General features: G+C 35.6%; 1 protein-coding gene across 1 annotated transcript in view; it reads left to right on the plus strand.

Annotated features, from left to right (window-relative positions):
* The window catches only part of Dhps (Deoxyhypusine synthase), a 45184-nt gene extending 28544 nt beyond the window's left edge, over positions 1-16640 (plus strand). Inside the window, exons 6-9 of the mRNA XM_081765380.1 lie at positions 38-230; positions 7440-7543; positions 9281-9406; positions 16404-16640. Coding sequence (XP_081621506.1) covers positions 38-230; positions 7440-7543; positions 9281-9406; positions 16404-16517 — 537 coding nt within the window. The 3' untranslated portion in view covers positions 16518-16640. The remainder of the gene's footprint in view (positions 1-37; positions 231-7439; positions 7544-9280; positions 9407-16403) is intronic.
* Positions 16641-19710: the final 3070 nt, after the last annotated feature.

The raw sequence follows: 19710 nt of genomic DNA on the forward strand, positions 1-19710 counted from the left end.
CGTCTTTCATAGCAGGTTTCTGCTGTTCCTTCTGCAGGGTACTCTTTGGACACCATCCAAAATGATAGCTTATTTAGGGAAATCTATCGATAATCCTGATTCGATCTACTATTGGACTTACAAAAATAAGATTCCAGTATTTAGTCCGGCACTTACAGATGGTAGTCTGGGTGATATGATGTTCTTCCATTCCTATCGAAATCCTGGATTGGTGCTAGACATAATTCAAGGTGAGTATTTTCCAGGAACAGAATTTTGTAGTTTCATATCTCTTTTTAATTAAAATATGTATGTGTTACTTTGTTCTGATTACCAAAAAGTAACGAATATCTACTTGTAGATTTCTTTTACATAGTTTGCAGGTTAGCTTAGTTGGACATTCCTTCTATAATATAACAGCTATTTGATACGTATATAGAGTATGTCATTTTGGACTTCACTAAATTTTATCTATTTACTTTATTTATCATTCGAAGCTCTATCTGTCAGGTCATAACTGTGAGTTGTTTCATTTATTTCATTTCGTTTCTATTCTCAACTCAGTGGTTCAGTTCATGTTATAGTTGAAGATAAGATCATGAATTGGGGGCGCGGTGGCTCAGTGGTAGAGCGTTCACCTCCGGTGCTTGGGATTCCTGGTTCGATCCCAGCTCACGCCGTGTGAACTTTGTGGTGGACAAACATTGTGCTCGTGGGTTTTCTCGGGGTTCTCCCGTTTCCACCCACTTTCTTCATTCCACCATTTTCATTCATTTCTCATAATCATCGAACACAATAATCTTACTTGGAGACTTGCTGCTTACTAACTAGTATATAGAGATTTAAACTGGATAGTAACATAGCTTGTCAGTGAGATAAACCAACAAAAAAGATTAGTACACTAGTCCTACAATGTTCGTCATGGCAGAAACATTTACAAACTTAATTACATGATTTTCTAAAACTTTTTGGCTCATAAAACTTTAATGATGCGGATAGCCAGACTAGATTTTAATGAATGAATGAATGATAGTACGAAACCTAAGTATGTACTAAAGTACATTAGCATTTCAGATATCAAAGCAGGTTGATTAAATGTTAAATATTGGTTCTAAAGCTTTAAGATGGGGGCTTGAAGTACATTACACCAAACATTTTTACGTATCTTGAAGGAGAAATGGTGGTAGTATAAATGATGATGGATTTTTGAATTTTGTTCGGGATTCTGGATGACCTTTTTTTTTTTTTTTTCAGACTAATAAAATTAATCTGAGACTTAATTGTATTTGACTTTAAGTTCCATTTCACACAATCCACTAAAGGTCAAGTGCAGATTAAAGGATGTGATTAGAATGATCGATGATTGATCTGGATTCAAGATAGTTATGTCATTGGCAAACTAGGCCATGAAATGGAGATTTTAGTTGAGTATATTAACTACGTATCAGATTTTGGTAATGGAGACCAAACAAGGCCTTGAGGTTCACTCGCACTGAGAATGTAATGCGATTGAACTCAATTGATCCGACTGATGTATGTCTGTAATTAAGGAAGTTGCTATAATTAACGGATAAAAGAGTAGGATAACGGACAAGTTTATACATTAGGCCAGAATATCAGATAATATTAAGATGAGACTGTGACGCTCTCAAATGAGACTGTGACGAAAAGAAGTCATTTGTTAAATCGTTGGTATGAGCTTGAGTATGTGCTATATAGTATTTGTTGTTAAGTTCCACAGAATTATTAGCGTTTAACGGAGAAAAAGTTGTCCAGAGATTATACTGGGTGGCCCAAAAGTAGGTATACAGTACCGTGCTGATCAGCTTATTGCTTTTTATGTCATTTCTTATTGTTATCCGTCAGGTAGACTTAATTTCCTTATTATTTGTCCTTAATGCCTCTTTTCTTACCTTAAGCTTGGAACAACCGAAGCAAATAAACCCATAAACTAGAATGTTATACTTGATCTATGCAGGGGTGCGTACCTACTTTTGAGCCACCCTGTATATATACCAATCGATAGATATTATTGAGCTAAACAAAGTAATAAAAATCAGTGCAAAAACTTATGCGTATTTTTCGAGAAAAATGATTTTTTGTAAACCTAAAAATTAATGCTGAACACAAGCCGCGCCATATATTAAAGTGAGACTGACACTAAAGTATACCCTGATCTACCTCTTAATTATGACGCTCGGAAGACGAAAGTGGAACATAGTATGATTAATGAGATAAAGCTAAAATTATCATGAACTCTTCAATTTTAGTTTCTGTAGAAACAGAATACTGTTCAAAGATGATTAATATATATATATATATATATATATATATATATATATAATATATATATATATATATATATATATATATATATATATATATATATATATATATATATGGGTGATTCCACGAAAAAGGGAAATTTTCTGTCACGGGCATTTCTTCAAACTACTACTAGAAAGAATCACCTCATTTTTATTTTGTTTGGTAGTAACCGTCACAAAGTAGGTATGCCATGTATAACAGTTTGCGAATATAACACGAAACATACGTAAAAAAATTAATTATTACCCAGTTTCTCAACACCGTGGGCTGTCACAGACTACAGTTGACAGATTTTAATCAATAAATTACAACTGAAGTCGCAAATAAAACATCATTTAATGGTAATTAAATGGAAGAGAACACTTCAATGTTTCGGTTTTGTGGAAAGTAAACCTTTATAACGATTATTTTCGAAAGCTTGACTATGCTTCGCTTCTGTCACCTCTATTTCGTCTCAACTCCATGGCAATAGAAAAAATTATCATTGCTCTCAACAGATAGTATGGTCGTCCACATTGGCAACACCCACAAGAAGACAAGGCAGACATGTTTGACTGAAGAACAGAAAAAGTTGTGTGCATGTGTTAAAAGCTATAGGAAACATATTTTTGTGTGTGGAAAGCAGGTGCGTATATTAATTGATACTCAACACCATGGTATTTATTACTGAGTGTATTTGTATGGTATATACCTTCTTTCCCTTGAGGAATCTAAGCCTTAATGTAGAAAATTCGTACACAATCACTCACATGTACTGGTTAAAAAGTGGGCCGGTAAAGATAAATTATATTCGATTTTCTCAACTCCATGGTTCTCAACTCCATGTCCATCTGAAAATTAAGGAATCCACGGTGTTGAGACAAGTTCACGGAGTTGATAATCCTATAGTGTTTGTTATGCTCATGCTCTTCCAAATATTTGTTCTTTCAATATATTGATAAAGCTCGTTTATGGTCTAGTGACTAGTACGCTCGCCTTTCGTTCGTGGTCCTGGGTTTGTTTCCCGATGGAAGCTCAAAAAATAATGGTGTTTACTTCGCACAGTGAGACAATTGAAAAAATCATTTGAGTAGGGATGTACTGAAATCTGATCGCGCAGACCATCACAACGGCCGTAGGAGCCGACACGCTGACCACGTGTCATTCACGCCCATTTAAGGAGTGTTTCGCGGAAGTTCAGATTTGGGGCTGTCAGGTAGCCGGAGGTAAAACTTCAGTCAAGTCAAGATGGATGGTATCTGTTTTTAACCTCTTGACGTCTCAATCTTATGATCAGCTAATTGTTTTCTTTTCAGGGATTGTCGAAGAGTCTGAGGGTAATGTACGGACAGTCAATTTTATGACGCGGATCGGGAGGAATTTCTCCTGGCCTACTAAACCTGACGTTTAAAAAGCGTTGGCAGTTGTCATTCTGTGTAGACTAGAACAGCCCTTCCCTGTTTCCTCAAGACATTTAGTTCATTAGAGTGGAAAATGAGGGCTACTTAACAAAGAACATCGAATTATCCAAAGAAAATAGAAATGATGAGTGCCTTACACTGTCATTTAGTGTGCATTATACAGGGCGTTTCAAAACAATACAGACAACGTTTGGGAGGTGATTCCTAACACCAAGATAAGATAAAAAGTATAGACCAACTTGGGTGCACAAATGCTTCCTTTCGCAGTTATAGGCTGCTGAAAACATGAAAAAAAAAAAAAAAAAAAAAAAAAAATGAACTTTAAAGGTCCATAGCATAAAACTATGGGACCTACCGTACGGGTCAGACTTCACTTAGGAGCTAGTATGTGCGCTATCCAAATATCCATGTTTCAGAATCTTAGGGTACTTCCACAACAACTTTTATAGAAGTAGTTGGTGAGTATTTCAGATTATACGCCCGTAGCCAAACTCCCTCTATAAAAATTGTTTCGTAAGTACCTCAAAATTCTGAAACATATTTTTGGATAGTGCACATATTAGTTCCTAAGTGAAGTCGTTACCCGACTACGGCAGGTCTCATAGTTTTGGAGCTATAAACCTTTAAAGTTAATTTTTTTCATGTTTTCGGCAGCCTATAACTCCGAAAGGAAGCATTTGTGCACCCAGGTTGTCTATACTTTTCGTCTTATCTTGGTGTCAGGAATCAGCTCCCAAACGATGTGTGTATTGTTTTGAAACACCTTGTATATATGTATACCAAATATACAAATACACTTACCAAATGTTGGAAAAGTATTGCACTTTCGACGTATTGACTTGATCACACAGAGAAGACAGACGGTTTACATAAGCTCAGAAAACAAATGAAGTAGACAATAGACAGGTTTAGTGACTACTACTTTTGTTTCGTAAGCTTATGTGAAACGTCTGTCCTCTCCATATGATAGTCAACATATTGAAAGCGCAGTAATTTTTTCAATATTCGATAAGTGTATGTGTATTTCTTTTTTTCTTATTTACGTCACACACACACACACACGTATATATATATATATATATATATACTCAATTTTGGAACCTTCATTAGATATATTTTCATATGTTTGCAGTATTTTCTGGAGTATTTTTTGTATAACAAATTACGTGTCATCTAGTTTGTTAAAATTTTATTCAACATAAGGAGAATAATTCTAACTTACAAAAATTATTGGAAAATTATTTCAATTTTTATGTAAATTATAAGCTTAATCACTTATAAACCAAAACTTATCACCTAGATGTATCACGTTTCTCAACTCCACAGCAATTTTCAACTCCGTGACCTATGGTCTCAACTCCGTGGATGCTGAAAAGTTTATTATTTTTTATTTACTACACCAATAACGATTCATCTCTGCTGAACACCTAATTAACATGTACTTAGTAGTAGTAAGTGCATGTGATATTTTTTTCGAAATAGGCGACCATCAACGGAACAAAAATTTTTCAAGTGAAAATTTCCCTTTTTCGTAGAATCACCCATATATATATATATATATATATATATATATAGATATTATACTTAGATACACAGTAATACACATATATATATATATAAATCGATAAATGACATCGAGCTGAATAAAATTATATACTTGAAGATAAATTCTGATTATTGGTTTTCGAGAGAAAACATTTTTTATGGCGCCAAAAATACGTCGTTCATTGCCTATCTGAAGCAGTTGATGATTTTTATTCTGCTGGATGTGGTGTACAACATCGTATTCATTGGTTTTCTCGGAGTACTCCTGTTTTCTTCCACTTTCTCGTTCCATTAATTCTTCCATCATCATTCACTTGCTTTAATCATCGTATCTCTTAGCCAAAAAGGCGTAATAATGGGACGTTAACCTTAAAGATTATTCTGCCGCAGTACAGTAGATTGTTTATTTATTTATTTTTGCACTGTATGTGGAAAAGATACGCTATTAACTAGGTGATTCATGGTGTCTATCGGTCACGAAAGTCACGAATGTCACGAAAAAGTCACGAAATCAGAAAACGGTCATGCAAGTCACGAAAAAGTCACGAAATTTAGCTTTTGGGTCACGATTTTTTTTTTTTTTTTTAACTGTGCTAGTGTAGTACAGATTGGAAAATTTGTTCTATAAAACATCAAAATTCACCATCAAAAATATGTATGGTCGGCTTTAGACGCTACCAAATCGTGGTGCATGTCCAAATAATCGTACATATCAATAATATGCCTGCAAACAGATACGCCTTAAATATTATTGATGCAAAAACACACACCAACTGTACAATAATTGTATACAAGGTGTTTCAAAATAACACCGACAACGTCCGGGAGGTGATTTCTGACACCAAGATAAAACAAAAAGTATAGACCAACCTGGATGTACAAATACTTCGTTTCGGAGTTTGGCTGCCGAAAACATGAAAAAATAACTTTAAGGTCCATAGCTCCAATACTATGGGATCTACGGTAGTCGGGTTGACTTCACTTAGGAACTAGCATGTGCTTTTTTCAAATATCCATGTTTCATAATCCTACAGTACTTTCGCAACAATTTTTATAGAGGTAGTTGCTGAGTACTTCAAATTATATGCCGACATTTTCGTAGGGTAGATAAAAGGAATAAAATTTGGGCTGAGGTTTAAGCAGGGATGGAAAAGTTCGGAATTGTGATCCTGATTAGGAAAAAACAGCAAAAATCATTTTCACTGTATTTTTTTTTTCTCTCGACGAAGTGGAGATTCCTTTAAATGACAAATCGAACTATAATTTTTCACGCGTCTTGTATCACAAACCGCAGGTGTTGATAATAGCGTAGGGAAAACTAAGGTCTTGGGTTAGAGTCTTAGAAAATCCCTAGTTATAGCGCCATACTCTCACTCAAGAATACATATTTTCCACTGTGAAAAAAGGAGAAAAGTACGAAAAAATCTATTCATTCAAAAATACCTAAAATTGCATTTTTAGGAGGGTCAATTTCCAGAATCATTCCGGAAAGTCAAAGTGATATCCGTACCCGGTCTTGAACAATTACTTAAAGGACACCTACTGATTAAAAAAAAAAAAAAAGTCTGTAATGAAATATTCCTGAGGATTGGTAGTTTTTGCTCCTGTCTCACAGAAGGTACTGTTCTCGTAACACTTATGTAGAAATAATCGATTTTTTTTTCTTCAGGTGCACTATCTCTTAAATTTTTACAATTATACTTAACATGACAATTCACTACTACAAGTATCTACAAATGCATCTTATTGTTATCACGTTGAACAAGTTAGTAATACGAGACTTGCTTTTGTACCAATCTTCTGCGTAAGTTGTGGAATTCAAGCAAAAGGAACCCCGATATCCTATTAGTTATACGTGTGGTGCCTTTCGAACCAACAGTACCGGATGTCCGGTAGCATCAAGTGTATATCCAAGTATTAATCTGGATTTTAGCGTTAAATCTTCATTATACAAGGGTTAATTTGAAATTTTATGTAACTGTGTTTTTGAATAGTGTCTCCCGCCTTTGTTAGAAAATCTATATGTTTCCAGTCAGAGTGGTATCGTAAGACATCTCTTTCAGACTCCTTTACCGCGATGGGTGTTTTTTAATAATTAATTTTACTAACGGTTTGAGTGTTGTGGTGTGAACTCATTCGGAATTGTTTAATGTTTTTATTCTTTCCGTTGTCTTTCTTTCTTCTCAGATTTACGTCGCTTAAATAATATGGCTATTAAGGCGGCTAACAGTGGTATGATAATACTCGGAGGTGGTGTTGTTAAACATCATATTTGTAATGCTAATTTAATGGTAAGTAGAATATTTTCATTGTATATAGAACTTTTTAAGTGATAGATCAATTTTTATAATAGATGAAAATACGTATAATTAGTTATATTTGAGAAGACATTGTAGATAGAATGTTTTAAAATTCCTAAACTTGTAACAAAACTAAGACGTAGTTGTTTTTCGTTGAAAATATGTTTGTCTTCTTGAAATAGATTTGTTTATAAATAATTGTTTCTGCTGTACTTTAAATATCATGTCATTTCACTCACTTGAAATTTTAATTCCCGAAAATTCTTTGCACTTGCAAGCTCTCGACTCTTTCCGGGACTCTTCGTCACGGAAGATAAAATTAGAAGTAAGTAGTAAAAACATTCAAGGAAATATGTATAAATAAACGGACTCACCGGGATAGAGAGAGAAAAAAGTTGATTGCTGCCGGTCACACGTTAAATGGTAGTGCAGCACACTATGAATTGGCGGGGTGAGTTGTACTGTTCTTTATGTACAAAGATTTTTCAGTCGAAAACTTGGACATGGAAGAAATTTTCAGGAATTAGAATATCAAGCAAGTGAAATGATTGATATAATTTTTGACTGTGTAAGCATATTGTTTGGGTTTAAACTTCATGGCTTATAATCTAAGGGATTTTATGGCAGGCTAAACGACTGCTAGCCCGTCACTAGTTATTAACCTATCTCCTGCGGTTTTATCGTTATTTCTGGCTTTAGAGGCCGAGTTCATTACCTCTTAATTTAGGCCCTAACGGGATCTAAACTACAACTTCGCCCATAAATAACACCAATGCTAACCATTCAGGCACACAGTAGCATTCAGGCACAGTAAAACTAGAAGACAAACGTTTTAAAAAAGTGAATTTCTGATTATTGATCATATTAATTCTTAATTAAATTATAACCTTTCCTCCCTAGGATGTAGTTAAACTGACTTTTCAATGACTACTGACTGCTTTTATCATCAGAGTTGCAATATCAGGTGGAACATCAAAAATTTTATTTATTTAATCTTTGAAATTATTCAGATATCACACATTTGGACAACAATGCATGTATGACTTTTTAAATCTGTTAAATTAATATGGAAACAGTTAATTAGTAAGTGAATAACATTGTTCTTTATATTTCAAGAGACACTATTTACATGTTACCCTGGTAATGTTGATTGTAGAAGCATCAAGAATATATGGTTTATTACCGATATTCTGATCAGTTTCTCTTCATCCTTTTTAGTATGTGAGTTAATTAAAAAGAGAAGAGAAACTGATTAGAAAATTAGTGCGTTTATCTCCAGTTCTTTCTTCACCTTTAAATGCCAATACTTCAGACAAAAGTGAAAGCTTAAAACCGGAAATTACAAAACAAAAGTTCCTTTCGCTCTCTTAGACAACAGTTCCTAAATAATTATAACATAACTTAAGAAGTAGTATTGAAAATATATGTATTAAGGAGGCCAAATTTGAAGTACTTTAAAATTGAAGAATCTGCCAACATTCCACTCCACTGTCATCACATTGTCAGACTAATTCGCAACCCATACATATTCTGGAATACTCAACTATTGAGTTTGTGTTATCCTCTTGCTCTGTTTCGAAATTCATTGTTTTTTAAATTACGGTAGTATTGTTATTAAGAAAAGATTTGATGTTACTAAACGAAATGTAAGACATTTAACTGACTAGGTGAAGTTTTCAGGTTTATTTGTTTACGAATAATACATAGTGTATTATTGTTATATTTTAGAGGAATGGAGCAGATTTCTCTTTGTTTGTAAATACTGCAAGCGAATTTGATGGAAGTGACAGTGGTGCTCGCCCAGATGAAGCTGTGTCGTGGGGAAAGATTAAGAAAGATGCGTCACCTGTAAAGGTAAGAGTTGAAATACCAGTATGCGGTATTTTAATAATAACATGCAAAACGAATATTTTCTTAGCACTATTTATGCTACACACTTATAATTGTGTTGGGTTGGTGCGATTAAAATATCCAGATGACGTGTTACATTCAATGAAAAGAAAGTAACAAAAAAACCTGGTTAGTGATAGTCTCCGATTGCAGCCATAAACTTTTGACATCTCTCAGCGAACGATTGGATTCCATGACTAAAGAAGTCTGAAGCGTGCGATGCGAAGAAGTCCTCAATTGCACGTTACACCACCCGGTCATTAGGTGAGCTCTTCCCTGCCAAGGAGTGATCGAGATACCGGAAGAGGTGGTAGTCAGTGGGAGAGACGTCAGGTCCCTGATTTTCCCGGTGAAGGCAGTCGGTCGAAAGAGTAAAACTATTTCAGGCCAGTCATCCTGAGTGAGGTTTTCCTCGGTTTTCCTCATCCACACCAGGCAAATGCCGGGATGGTACTTAACATATTGGTCCCAAGCCGCTTTCTTCCTTCCTTTCTCTCGGGTATTGTACTCACCGAGGGACGTCATTCCTCATACGTGACGGGCTAACATAGCCATAGATGCCGAAAGCCCAGAAATCTAATTCCTAAATTCTAGGGAGAGACGTCGGGATAATAGGATGGGTAAGGAATAGCTATATACTGCATTTCATGAGTCTGCACCGTCCTTTGTGCGACATGTGCTCATACATTGTCATGAGACATGAGGACATCTTGTCTGTTGACCATTGCTGCATGCGTGCGGACACGTTTGAAGTGCATTTCGTGGAGTTCAGCACTGTTACGATCCACTGCGTTTATTTCGCCTCCACAGAGAAAGACATATTGGACCATCTCCATATAGACAACTATACCAGCAAGGACATTTTCTGCGGGTGGAAACCATCGTAGAAGTTGGTCACAATCTAACTGTTTTGACCATTTACGTCGTAGCAGATCATTTTTTTTAAATCTGGATTAAATACCCAATGCAGAAATCCTTCCATTCACTCAACGAACTACAACCCTTGTTACTTGGTGTCATCTCATATGTCATCGATGAGTTCAGTTTTTCACCATACTGATTGCACGGAACCGCCGAATAAGAGTGGTACGGTGCAATTGCACGAACATTTTTCCGAGGACCCGCTTCCATTGTGTTCATTAGGAACTCGTCTGAACATGCTATTGATTCGTGGCCGCGAGACTAATATTTCATTATTGTGTCACCGGTTCGAAATTTCACAAATCAATAGTGTATGGTGCGTTCTATTTACTATTCCTGTCCTAAAGGTACTATTGATATTTTCTAAGGGTAGGTGTTCAGAATGTCTCAGTTTCACCTCGTAAAAGAAAATCACTCCTAGTTGTATGCCCATCGTGGTGCACTTTCACACGACACTTCTTTCAACAACACACTTCTTTCTGAGTGGGAACGTCAACCTTATTTCTGAACATATACGGAGTTTATAATGTCGAACGAATAACCTCGGTCCATCCGTTGGTTGCATTAAAGAGGTTGGTTTCTCAGCAAACTTAATCGGACATTTCAATCGCAGCAACCTAATATTTTATGTAATTATTCTTGTTAATTGTAGCGTGGAAAGTCTTAAATGAGTTGGAATAACTTTAACTGAAAGGTTTACTCTAAAAGTAAATAAATTGTGTATATTTCATACACTTAATGTATGACAGAAGTACTATAATTGGTTGTTTGTGTATCAAGTACTAATATCATCAACAGTGACGGTTCATTTACTTTTCTCTTTGTTCTCCTCTAAATACAAGGTAGAAAATTTCCGTAAATGCTGTAATATTAATAATAATATTATTATAAGATATCAGTTGCTTTTATTATGCAGTCTGTCAATGCTTTGTTCTAGAAGATTCTCTGTAGAATTTTCGCTGTTCTTTCGTAGATTCTTGTGAAAAAAAAAAAGTCTTCGTTGTTGTAATAAATCCAGCATTAATGAGATTTAACCAGAAAACATTAAGGAAAAAAACAAACGTAAATTTTATGAAAACAGTAAGGGAGAAATTATGTTTGTGAACATACTCGAATGCTAATAATTGTGAAAAAGCAATGTGTAGGTTGTTAAATATCGGTATAATTTCCTATTGGTTTGAACGAATGTAAATTACCATCATAAGTTGTAAGGTAATGCTTATGCCATTTTGAGCATGAGTTAGGTCGAATGCCATTTTGATCATGAGAAAAATTTGAATTGAAGTTTGAAGGAGACGTGGTAAGACGATGGACAGTACATTTCGCACGCTTTCGACACACTTTGCACATATTTAATATTTTTTTCGATCCACAACGTCACATGGTTATCGTTAATGTCTCACGGAAGGCATGGTACAAACGAAAAGGCATTTGACGCTTTTAATCTTGAACGTATACCTCACTGTAGACAAAATTGTGATCTGCAAAGAGTACGTATGACGTACAACAATTAGTTTTTCTGGTTCCCAGTTCTTTAAATCTTGATGGCCGCGGTGGCTCAGTGGTAGAGTGCTCACCTCTTTCGCGTGGGATCTCCGGTTCGATTTCCTTTCCGCCAAGTGGGCTTTGTGGTGGACAAACACTGTGTACGTTCTTTTCCTCGGAGTTCTCCGGGTTCCTTCCATTTTAGTTATTCTGTCATTGTCACCCATCTCTCTTAGCCTCGGTGCATAATCGCAGGACATTAAACAAAAAGTTTCTTTAATCTTGGAGTTCAACAGTAGTTCAACCGAGAGATGTAATCTTGCAGCCTTAATTTACCTCATTCCCCAATGTCATACAATAATGAAACTTAACACAACGACAGAAGTCAAATGATATTATTCTATTATTACTTTTGTATATTTCTGTATATTTGTATGTTTTTAATAAGAATAATTTTACTTGAACCGTACGGATCGTATATCATCTTGCAACCTTAATTTAACTTATTTGCCGACTTCATACAGTACAGAGATGTAAGTCCGGTGATAATACAATATTCCATTGCTACTTCTGTATATTTCTACATGTATTTTTAGCTAAGAATAATTTTTAGGTGGACTTTATTGAAACGGATCGTATTCTGTTAAATGAAAATGATCTTATTTGTGATCGAATCACGGGAAAGCGACATAAACGAGTTGAAATGACTTTTTGGATATATTATTACCTATCTCAATTTTATCTTGTTACTTAGATTAAAATGGATACCCTAAGAGGGTGGGCGGAGATCATAACTCACGCAAAAAATTGAATATCTCACGAACCTCTTAAGCTGGGAACATGAAACTCGTTATATAAGCACCTTATTATAAATAAACTGAACGTGTTCCAATGTTTTTGGAAACCTTCGGTTTAAGGAGAGCAAAGGCAAAATAACATTTTAACATTAACTTGTTAAGACGTTTATAAACTTATTTCGTCCTTCCTGTAAACATGAACACTTCCATACTTATGCTACTCAGAAATATTAATTCAAACACATACAGTAGAATAGTTCGTCTAAACAAAGAATTTGAAATTCCACACAAATGTAAATATTTAATATAAGTAAAGATAAAACTTTACCAATTCATGGAGAATAATAGGGGCGGAGGTATGTTAAAATTGGATATTGGGCTGCTAAGTTACTATCACTGAACACCAATAAAATGTAGTTCCTCTAGACGAGAAAGTTTTGAACTTCACACGGAAAAATAAGGATTCAATATTCATTTATATCAGTATTTAATACACGAACTAATGGTATATCTACCGTTTTAATACTAGGTAAATCATTGTTTACCAAACATAGTTAGGGTCATCAAATCTAGGAGGCTCAGGTGGGCAGGCTATGTAGCCAGGATGGAAGAAAGTGGGAAAGCTTTCAAAGTCTTAACTGGAAGAACAATCAGAAAACAACCATTAGGAAGACCTAAGCGTAGATGGGAGGACAATATTAAGATAGATCTCGCAGAACTAGAAATACAAAGTTAGAACTGGATCCAATTGGCTAAGGATAGAAGTCAGTGGAAAGCTTTTGTGAACTCGGTATTGAACCTTCGGGCTCCATAAACCATAGAGTTAGTTAGGTAAATCATTGTTAATGTTTTCCAAATTTTGTGATATCCCACCAGAAACATAATTGTGAAAAATAGAGTCAAATTCTCGTACATATATCACTTTGTTGGGTCAGAAAAAGAATAGAGATCTGAAACGATGTCAAGTTATATTGAAATTCGGAAATCGGAATATGAAATTTCCTGAAAGGAATTTGCCAGGCAAAAGCCTCTTAAGGCGATACTGTATATAACTTGTTTTCACATTTCTATTGCACTTGCCGTCGTTTCACTTACAAGTTCAATTTGAAATTCATCGTAGTTCAAACTCTTCTTTATATTATCTTGGACAAAATTGAAAACTTCTTTGTAAGTATTCTGAAACGATTCCAAGTTCTATGGAAATCCGAAAGTCGGAAAATTAAATTTACAACTTCAGTGCTGAAAACAAGTTCTATACAGTATCACCTCGAGAGCTTTTGCCTAGCAAGTTCCTTTCAGCGCTTCAAAGTTGCAAACTTCATATTCCGATTCCGAATTTCAGTAGAACTTGGCATCGTTTCAGATCTCTATTTTTTTTTTCTGGCCCAAAAACTGATAAATGTACAAGAACTTGGCTCTGTTTTTCACATTTATGCTTTTGGTGATAATTATGTATATAGCAACTTCATATGCGTTTACAAGGTTTAATAAGAAGTTTATACATAAGTAAGCGTTAACATACAATGAAATATACATCAATTTAAAGGAAATTTTATGCAGAATGCAAATTAAGTTGCAGAAGTGACCTATATCTAAAATAGTAGGTGATATTTTACAAAATGTGACAGCCGTTGTTAATGGAAGTTAAATCTAAGTTTGTACGAAAATGACTTTCGACTTGAGCTAATACTTAATTGGATATCTACGCAATTTGATAACTTAGATTGCAGAGTTTTGGCGTGAAGTTCACTAAGTTTCGCAATGTCTCTACTTCAATGTAATGTTGCTAGACGTTGTTTATTGCGTCAGTTAACTAATTTCTTGTAAGTGTCCTTGGACGAACCATAACCTTCAAGTCACGCCATAAATTTTCAATAGAATATAAGTCCAACGAATTACCGTTCCAAAGAAATGATGTAACATGCCGTAAGGACAGAATATAATTTTTTATAACTCTGGCACGGTGCCAAGAGGCAGAATCGTCTTGAAAAATAAAGGGTTCACCGTTGAATAAATCTCTTCTCAAAGGTATTTTAGTCTGAAAAGTCATTTTGCATGTTTGTGCATTAACAACACAACCACAAATATGAATTCTACCGACCCGACTGGAAGAAAAATATCCCCAAATCATGGTACTTGTAGGGTACTTCAGGGTTTTCACAATACATGCAGGACTAAGTGTTTCACCAGACATGCGATAATGCTAGCTCGTGAATCATTTTCATAAATGTTTATTTTTGTCTCACTACTGGACGGTTTTTTGCGCCATTGTTCACTAGTTCAATCCTTGTAAGCCTTGGCCTACTGCACACGCATCATTGTACATTGTTTTTGTGTAAAGCATAGCTTCTTGACAACCCTATGTGAACGCAAACCCATGAATTTCAGCTTGTTTCTTACTGTACGTGAACGAACATTGACACCAGGTGTTTCCCGCCAACTTGTTACAAGATCTTGTGATGACTAAAATCAGTCTGCAGGACACAACCCCCGCAATGCATTATTCTGTCTAGGAGAGGATTTCACTTTTCAACCACATCTGCCAATTTTTCCACTTTTTATGCACTCCGCTTCTCGAATCGTAGCCAACTGCCTACCTACGGTGCTTTTATGCGCTTTCATTACTTTAATCGCGCAATTTCAGCATTGGTTTTGTCATACTCATTTAATGTTCGAATTTTACTGGCTTTTGTTGGTATTATGTCATACCTTTCCCCCCAATTCTGTGTCTGATGTAAATGAATTGCACGACTTTTATTCTAAAATGCACTCAGTACAAACATTTATGAAAGAAAAATAGAATTTTTAGGGTAACAAGTTCAGAATTTACAAGATTCCTTACACGTTTGACAACTTCAACATTTCATTTACGTAATCCTAAATACTACACAACAAGAATGGACAGAAAAATGGTGCTGCGCAACTGAGGGGTTGATTAGTCAAACGCGGACTTCACAGTAAGCTAGACCGGGTCAGCCTTGAAATGAACAGTTTGGAAAGGTTGGTTTTTGTTTCATTTACGGTACACTTTGTAAAATATCACCCACAATTGCATATACAGTAATTTCTGTAACTTAATTTTGCATTCTGCATAAAAATTCCTTTAAATTGATAAAAATTTCATTGTATATTTATGCTTACTTATGTATTAAATAAAACTTATTAAACCTTGTAAACGCATAAAATTATAGGAAGTTGCTACTAATTTTCCAATATATATATATATATATATATATATATATATATACTGTATATAGTTGTATATAAACGACTCGAATTGAGAATGATCTTTTCTGAAAGTCGGTTAAAAATAAATATTATAATATTTCTAAAATAATAGTGGTAGTCAAAACAGAGTATAAATTTTTAAATTTAAAAATGTCAAAACAGAATAATTTACAGGTACTTAAAGTGATCGTATTTTTATATTTTTTTCACGGTGGATAAATATCAAATCTATCGATAGAAAAATGAGTTCATCCGGAGTGTTCATTTTATTAGGCATGTTTCTAGTACTAAGAGATTATAAAGTGTGAACCTTTTAGGGTAGGATTTTCCATATTAACGGAGAAGCATACGTAAGTGGCTCGCCGTACCACGATACCGAGCAGAATTTCACCCGGACTCGTGAACAGTGGTTGCACAATGGAGGACTGAAAGGAGTGGCACAGTCTGATGAATTTGAGTACCAATTACCAGAACATTTAACAGTATTCTTTTGTGTGAATTATGGGTTGATCCATATTTTTATCTTATAGGTTTATGCAGACGCGAGTTTGGTATTTCCATTGCTAGTTGGTGAAACTTTTGCAAGATTCCATTTTGGAAGGGGCGAAGGTGAGTGCAGCAGCGAAAAGACTGAGTCTTCGTGAACTTCTGCTTTTCAGTCATGATATAAGATATCCTGTGTCAAAGAAATGCAAAATTTTATTCAGAAGTATAATTTAATTATGTATATTTAAATTATGTCTAAAATAAATTAAACATCAAAGTGATTTTGCTCTGTTATTACTTTATTTTTACTTTTATTGCACTTTCAAAATACGTTTCGACTAACATCTTAAATACTTTTTCGTGATAGTCTATAACTACAATAAAAGCGGTTAACTTGGCCTCGTTTCTGTGAAAACCTGTATTTTCGTATAAGATAATACTTATTATTCTGTAAGTTGGCCATGTGTCTACCTTGGAACTTCACCACATTGAAGCAATCGTATTTGTATGTTATAAAGTTTAATGTTCCTGTGTGTGTTGGACACAATCTAAATATTTTACTGATCTTAAAAACCCTTTCAGATCATATTTTTACGATTCGGAAGGTCAATGAACCCGAGGGATGAAAGATGGAAAACATCTATTGAAAGTAACTTCCCAAGAAAGAAAGAAAGAAAGAAAGAAAGAAATGATAGTATGTTTATTTCTTCTTATTTCTATTGGCTGTGTGTGTATATATTTGGTCTAGGAATTAATTCGTGCGGGTGGACAAGAGATGGCGCAACGAACGGAGCGTCCCACAGTTCCGTGTATCCACACATGTGTTGCAAACCCCTGTCATCGCGTATCGTTCGTAGTATAGGGCAGTGGATTAAAGCGTCAACAACACCAGTTTGTAGTTAAGTGAACATGGCGCAATTTGTGCCTGATAAAGTGTTTTTGCGGGGTGTCCTGCTGCATTACTTTAACATGCAGAAAAGTGCGACTGAAAGTCATCGTATTTTGGTGGAAGTGTATGGTGACCATGCTCTAGCTGAGCGAACGTGTCAGAAGTGGTTTGCACGGTTTAGAAGTGGTGATTTCGGCTTGGCAGACCAAGAGCGAGCTGGACAGCCAAAAAAATTTCAAGACGAAGAATTGACAGCATTGCTCGAGCAGGATTCGTGTCAAACGCAGGAACAACTTGCAGCAGCATTAGGCGTTGATCAAACAACAGTCTCCAAACGCTTGAAAGCCATGGGAATGATTCAAAAGATGTCACATTGGGTTCCACATGAATTGAAAGACAGAGACGTTGAAAGGCGAAAAACCATTTGCGAATTGCTGCTTCAACGACAGAGCAGAAAGGGGTTTCTGCATCGAATTATTACGGGTGATGAGAAGTGGATCCATTACGAGAACCCTAAACGAAAAAAGGCCTGGGTGAAACCAGGTGAACCAGGTCCATCACAACCAAAACGAGATATTCACTGTGCAAAGGTTATGCTGTGCATATGGTGGGATATGAAAGGTGTGGTGTACTGAGCTGCTGCAACCGGGTGAAACTATGAATGGAGAACGTTATCGACGACAATTAATGCGTTTGAAGCAAGCTCTGGCCAGAACACGACCAGAATGGGAGAACAGACATGATAAACTTATTTTTCAACATGATAACGCTCGCCCACATGTCGCAAAACCGGTCAAAACCTATTTAGAAAATGTCGGATGGGAAGTTTTACCCCACCCGCCGTATTCACCAGACGTTGCTCCTTCGGACTACTACTTGTTCGATTGCATGAACAACGATTTGATTGGACAGCGGTTTACTTCTTCAGAAGATATCGAAACATGGGTCTCTGACTGGATCGCTTCCAAGGATGAGGACTTCTTTCGCCACGGAATCCGTACATTGCCTGACAGATGGGCGAAAGTGGTGGCTAGCGATGGACAATATTTTTCTTAAGGTATTTATGTATTTTGTGTTTGTACTAAAGCTTCAATGTGTGCGTACCAACCGCACGAATTAATTCCTAGACCAAATATATACACACAGATTTACTGCATTAAATAATCCCATTCATATTCTAGAATTGCAAGATATTTGGCAGTCTAGTTCAATTGCATTTACTGAAATATACAACTTGTTTCATTATGTGATGGAAACATATTTTCTTTTTTCCTTGGACCTCGAAGGAGGTTTATGACAAATGACAGTCGGATAAATGTAGCGAATTATTCACCTTCTAATGAGTTTTTGACCATCATGAGAAGGAAGGAGTTACGTTTCTTCTTTTTTTCCCTTCTCTACTGTTGTGGTGTATCGCTATTTTTACAGGTGAAATAGAATGGATGTTTCAAGTGTTTCCTGGGAGTGAGATCTTATCTGCATCTATTGTGATAGGTGGAAGACAAGGATGAAGAATATGCCGTATCGTTTTGTAGATAATTGAAATTTTCACATAACAGTTGTTGTTGATGGTGGTTGCAATGTAGCGTCCCTTTTCTGTATCGAGGCTATATGAGACATGGAATTAAAGTGGAATCCGAACTACCATAATGCATTTCAGAACCACTTGTACCAAAGACGCGTGTACTAGCCACTAGACCAGCTGGGAGGGCTACTTAAATCATACTATGCAAAAGTCAAGGTAAGATTAGCTTCTTCGTTGATATATGGTTAGCATACGCGCCCTACCGTTCGAGATATCCGAGTTCGATCCTTGATGGCGGCTCATATGGTTCGGATCCCACTTTAAGTTGTAGGTTCACAGGTGTTCTAAAAATGGCGCCCACGGACCACAGAGCACTATTCTACAGGTCAAAATAAAGCAAAAAATATATATAATTGTATACCTTTCTGATCGTCGTCTGAAGACGTGATTTGCACTATGTGGCAACATCGCATTGCAGATAAAGGACCGTACAGTTAATCTTCCATCAAATAGTTACATCGGTTCTTTCCAGATGGCAGTTAAAAACAATAACGTTGATACTAGAACCATCTATTAGCGTCTTCACAAAATAAATACAGTTCACTTGCGTACAGGAGAGCAAATATTTACAAAGTTAACCCAAGTAGTTTCTACAAAAATACCAATATTCTAGCTGAATTAGTGTAATTTTATTGTTTTGTAATGAATCGGAAATAAACAATTGTTTAGAAAAGAGAATGACTCAGATCAGAAGACTTTATAAATTCAAATAATAAAGTCTGCTACAATGCTTATGATGTTCTCATAATGGCTCGCCGCAATTTAATGAGATCTCAAAATATAGGTCTATACATAAATTTTTAGTATTCATTTTAAAAAAGACATAACTGTATGATATAGATATTTGAAGTGAATACGTAATGATACAATTAGATCG

The sequence above is a fragment of the Thermobia domestica genome, chromosome 7 (assembly GCF_964235325.1).
Source record: "Thermobia domestica chromosome 7, izTheDome1.hap1.1, whole genome shotgun sequence".
In the NCBI taxonomy this organism is placed as follows: Eukaryota; Metazoa; Arthropoda; class Insecta; order Zygentoma; family Lepismatidae; genus Thermobia; species Thermobia domestica.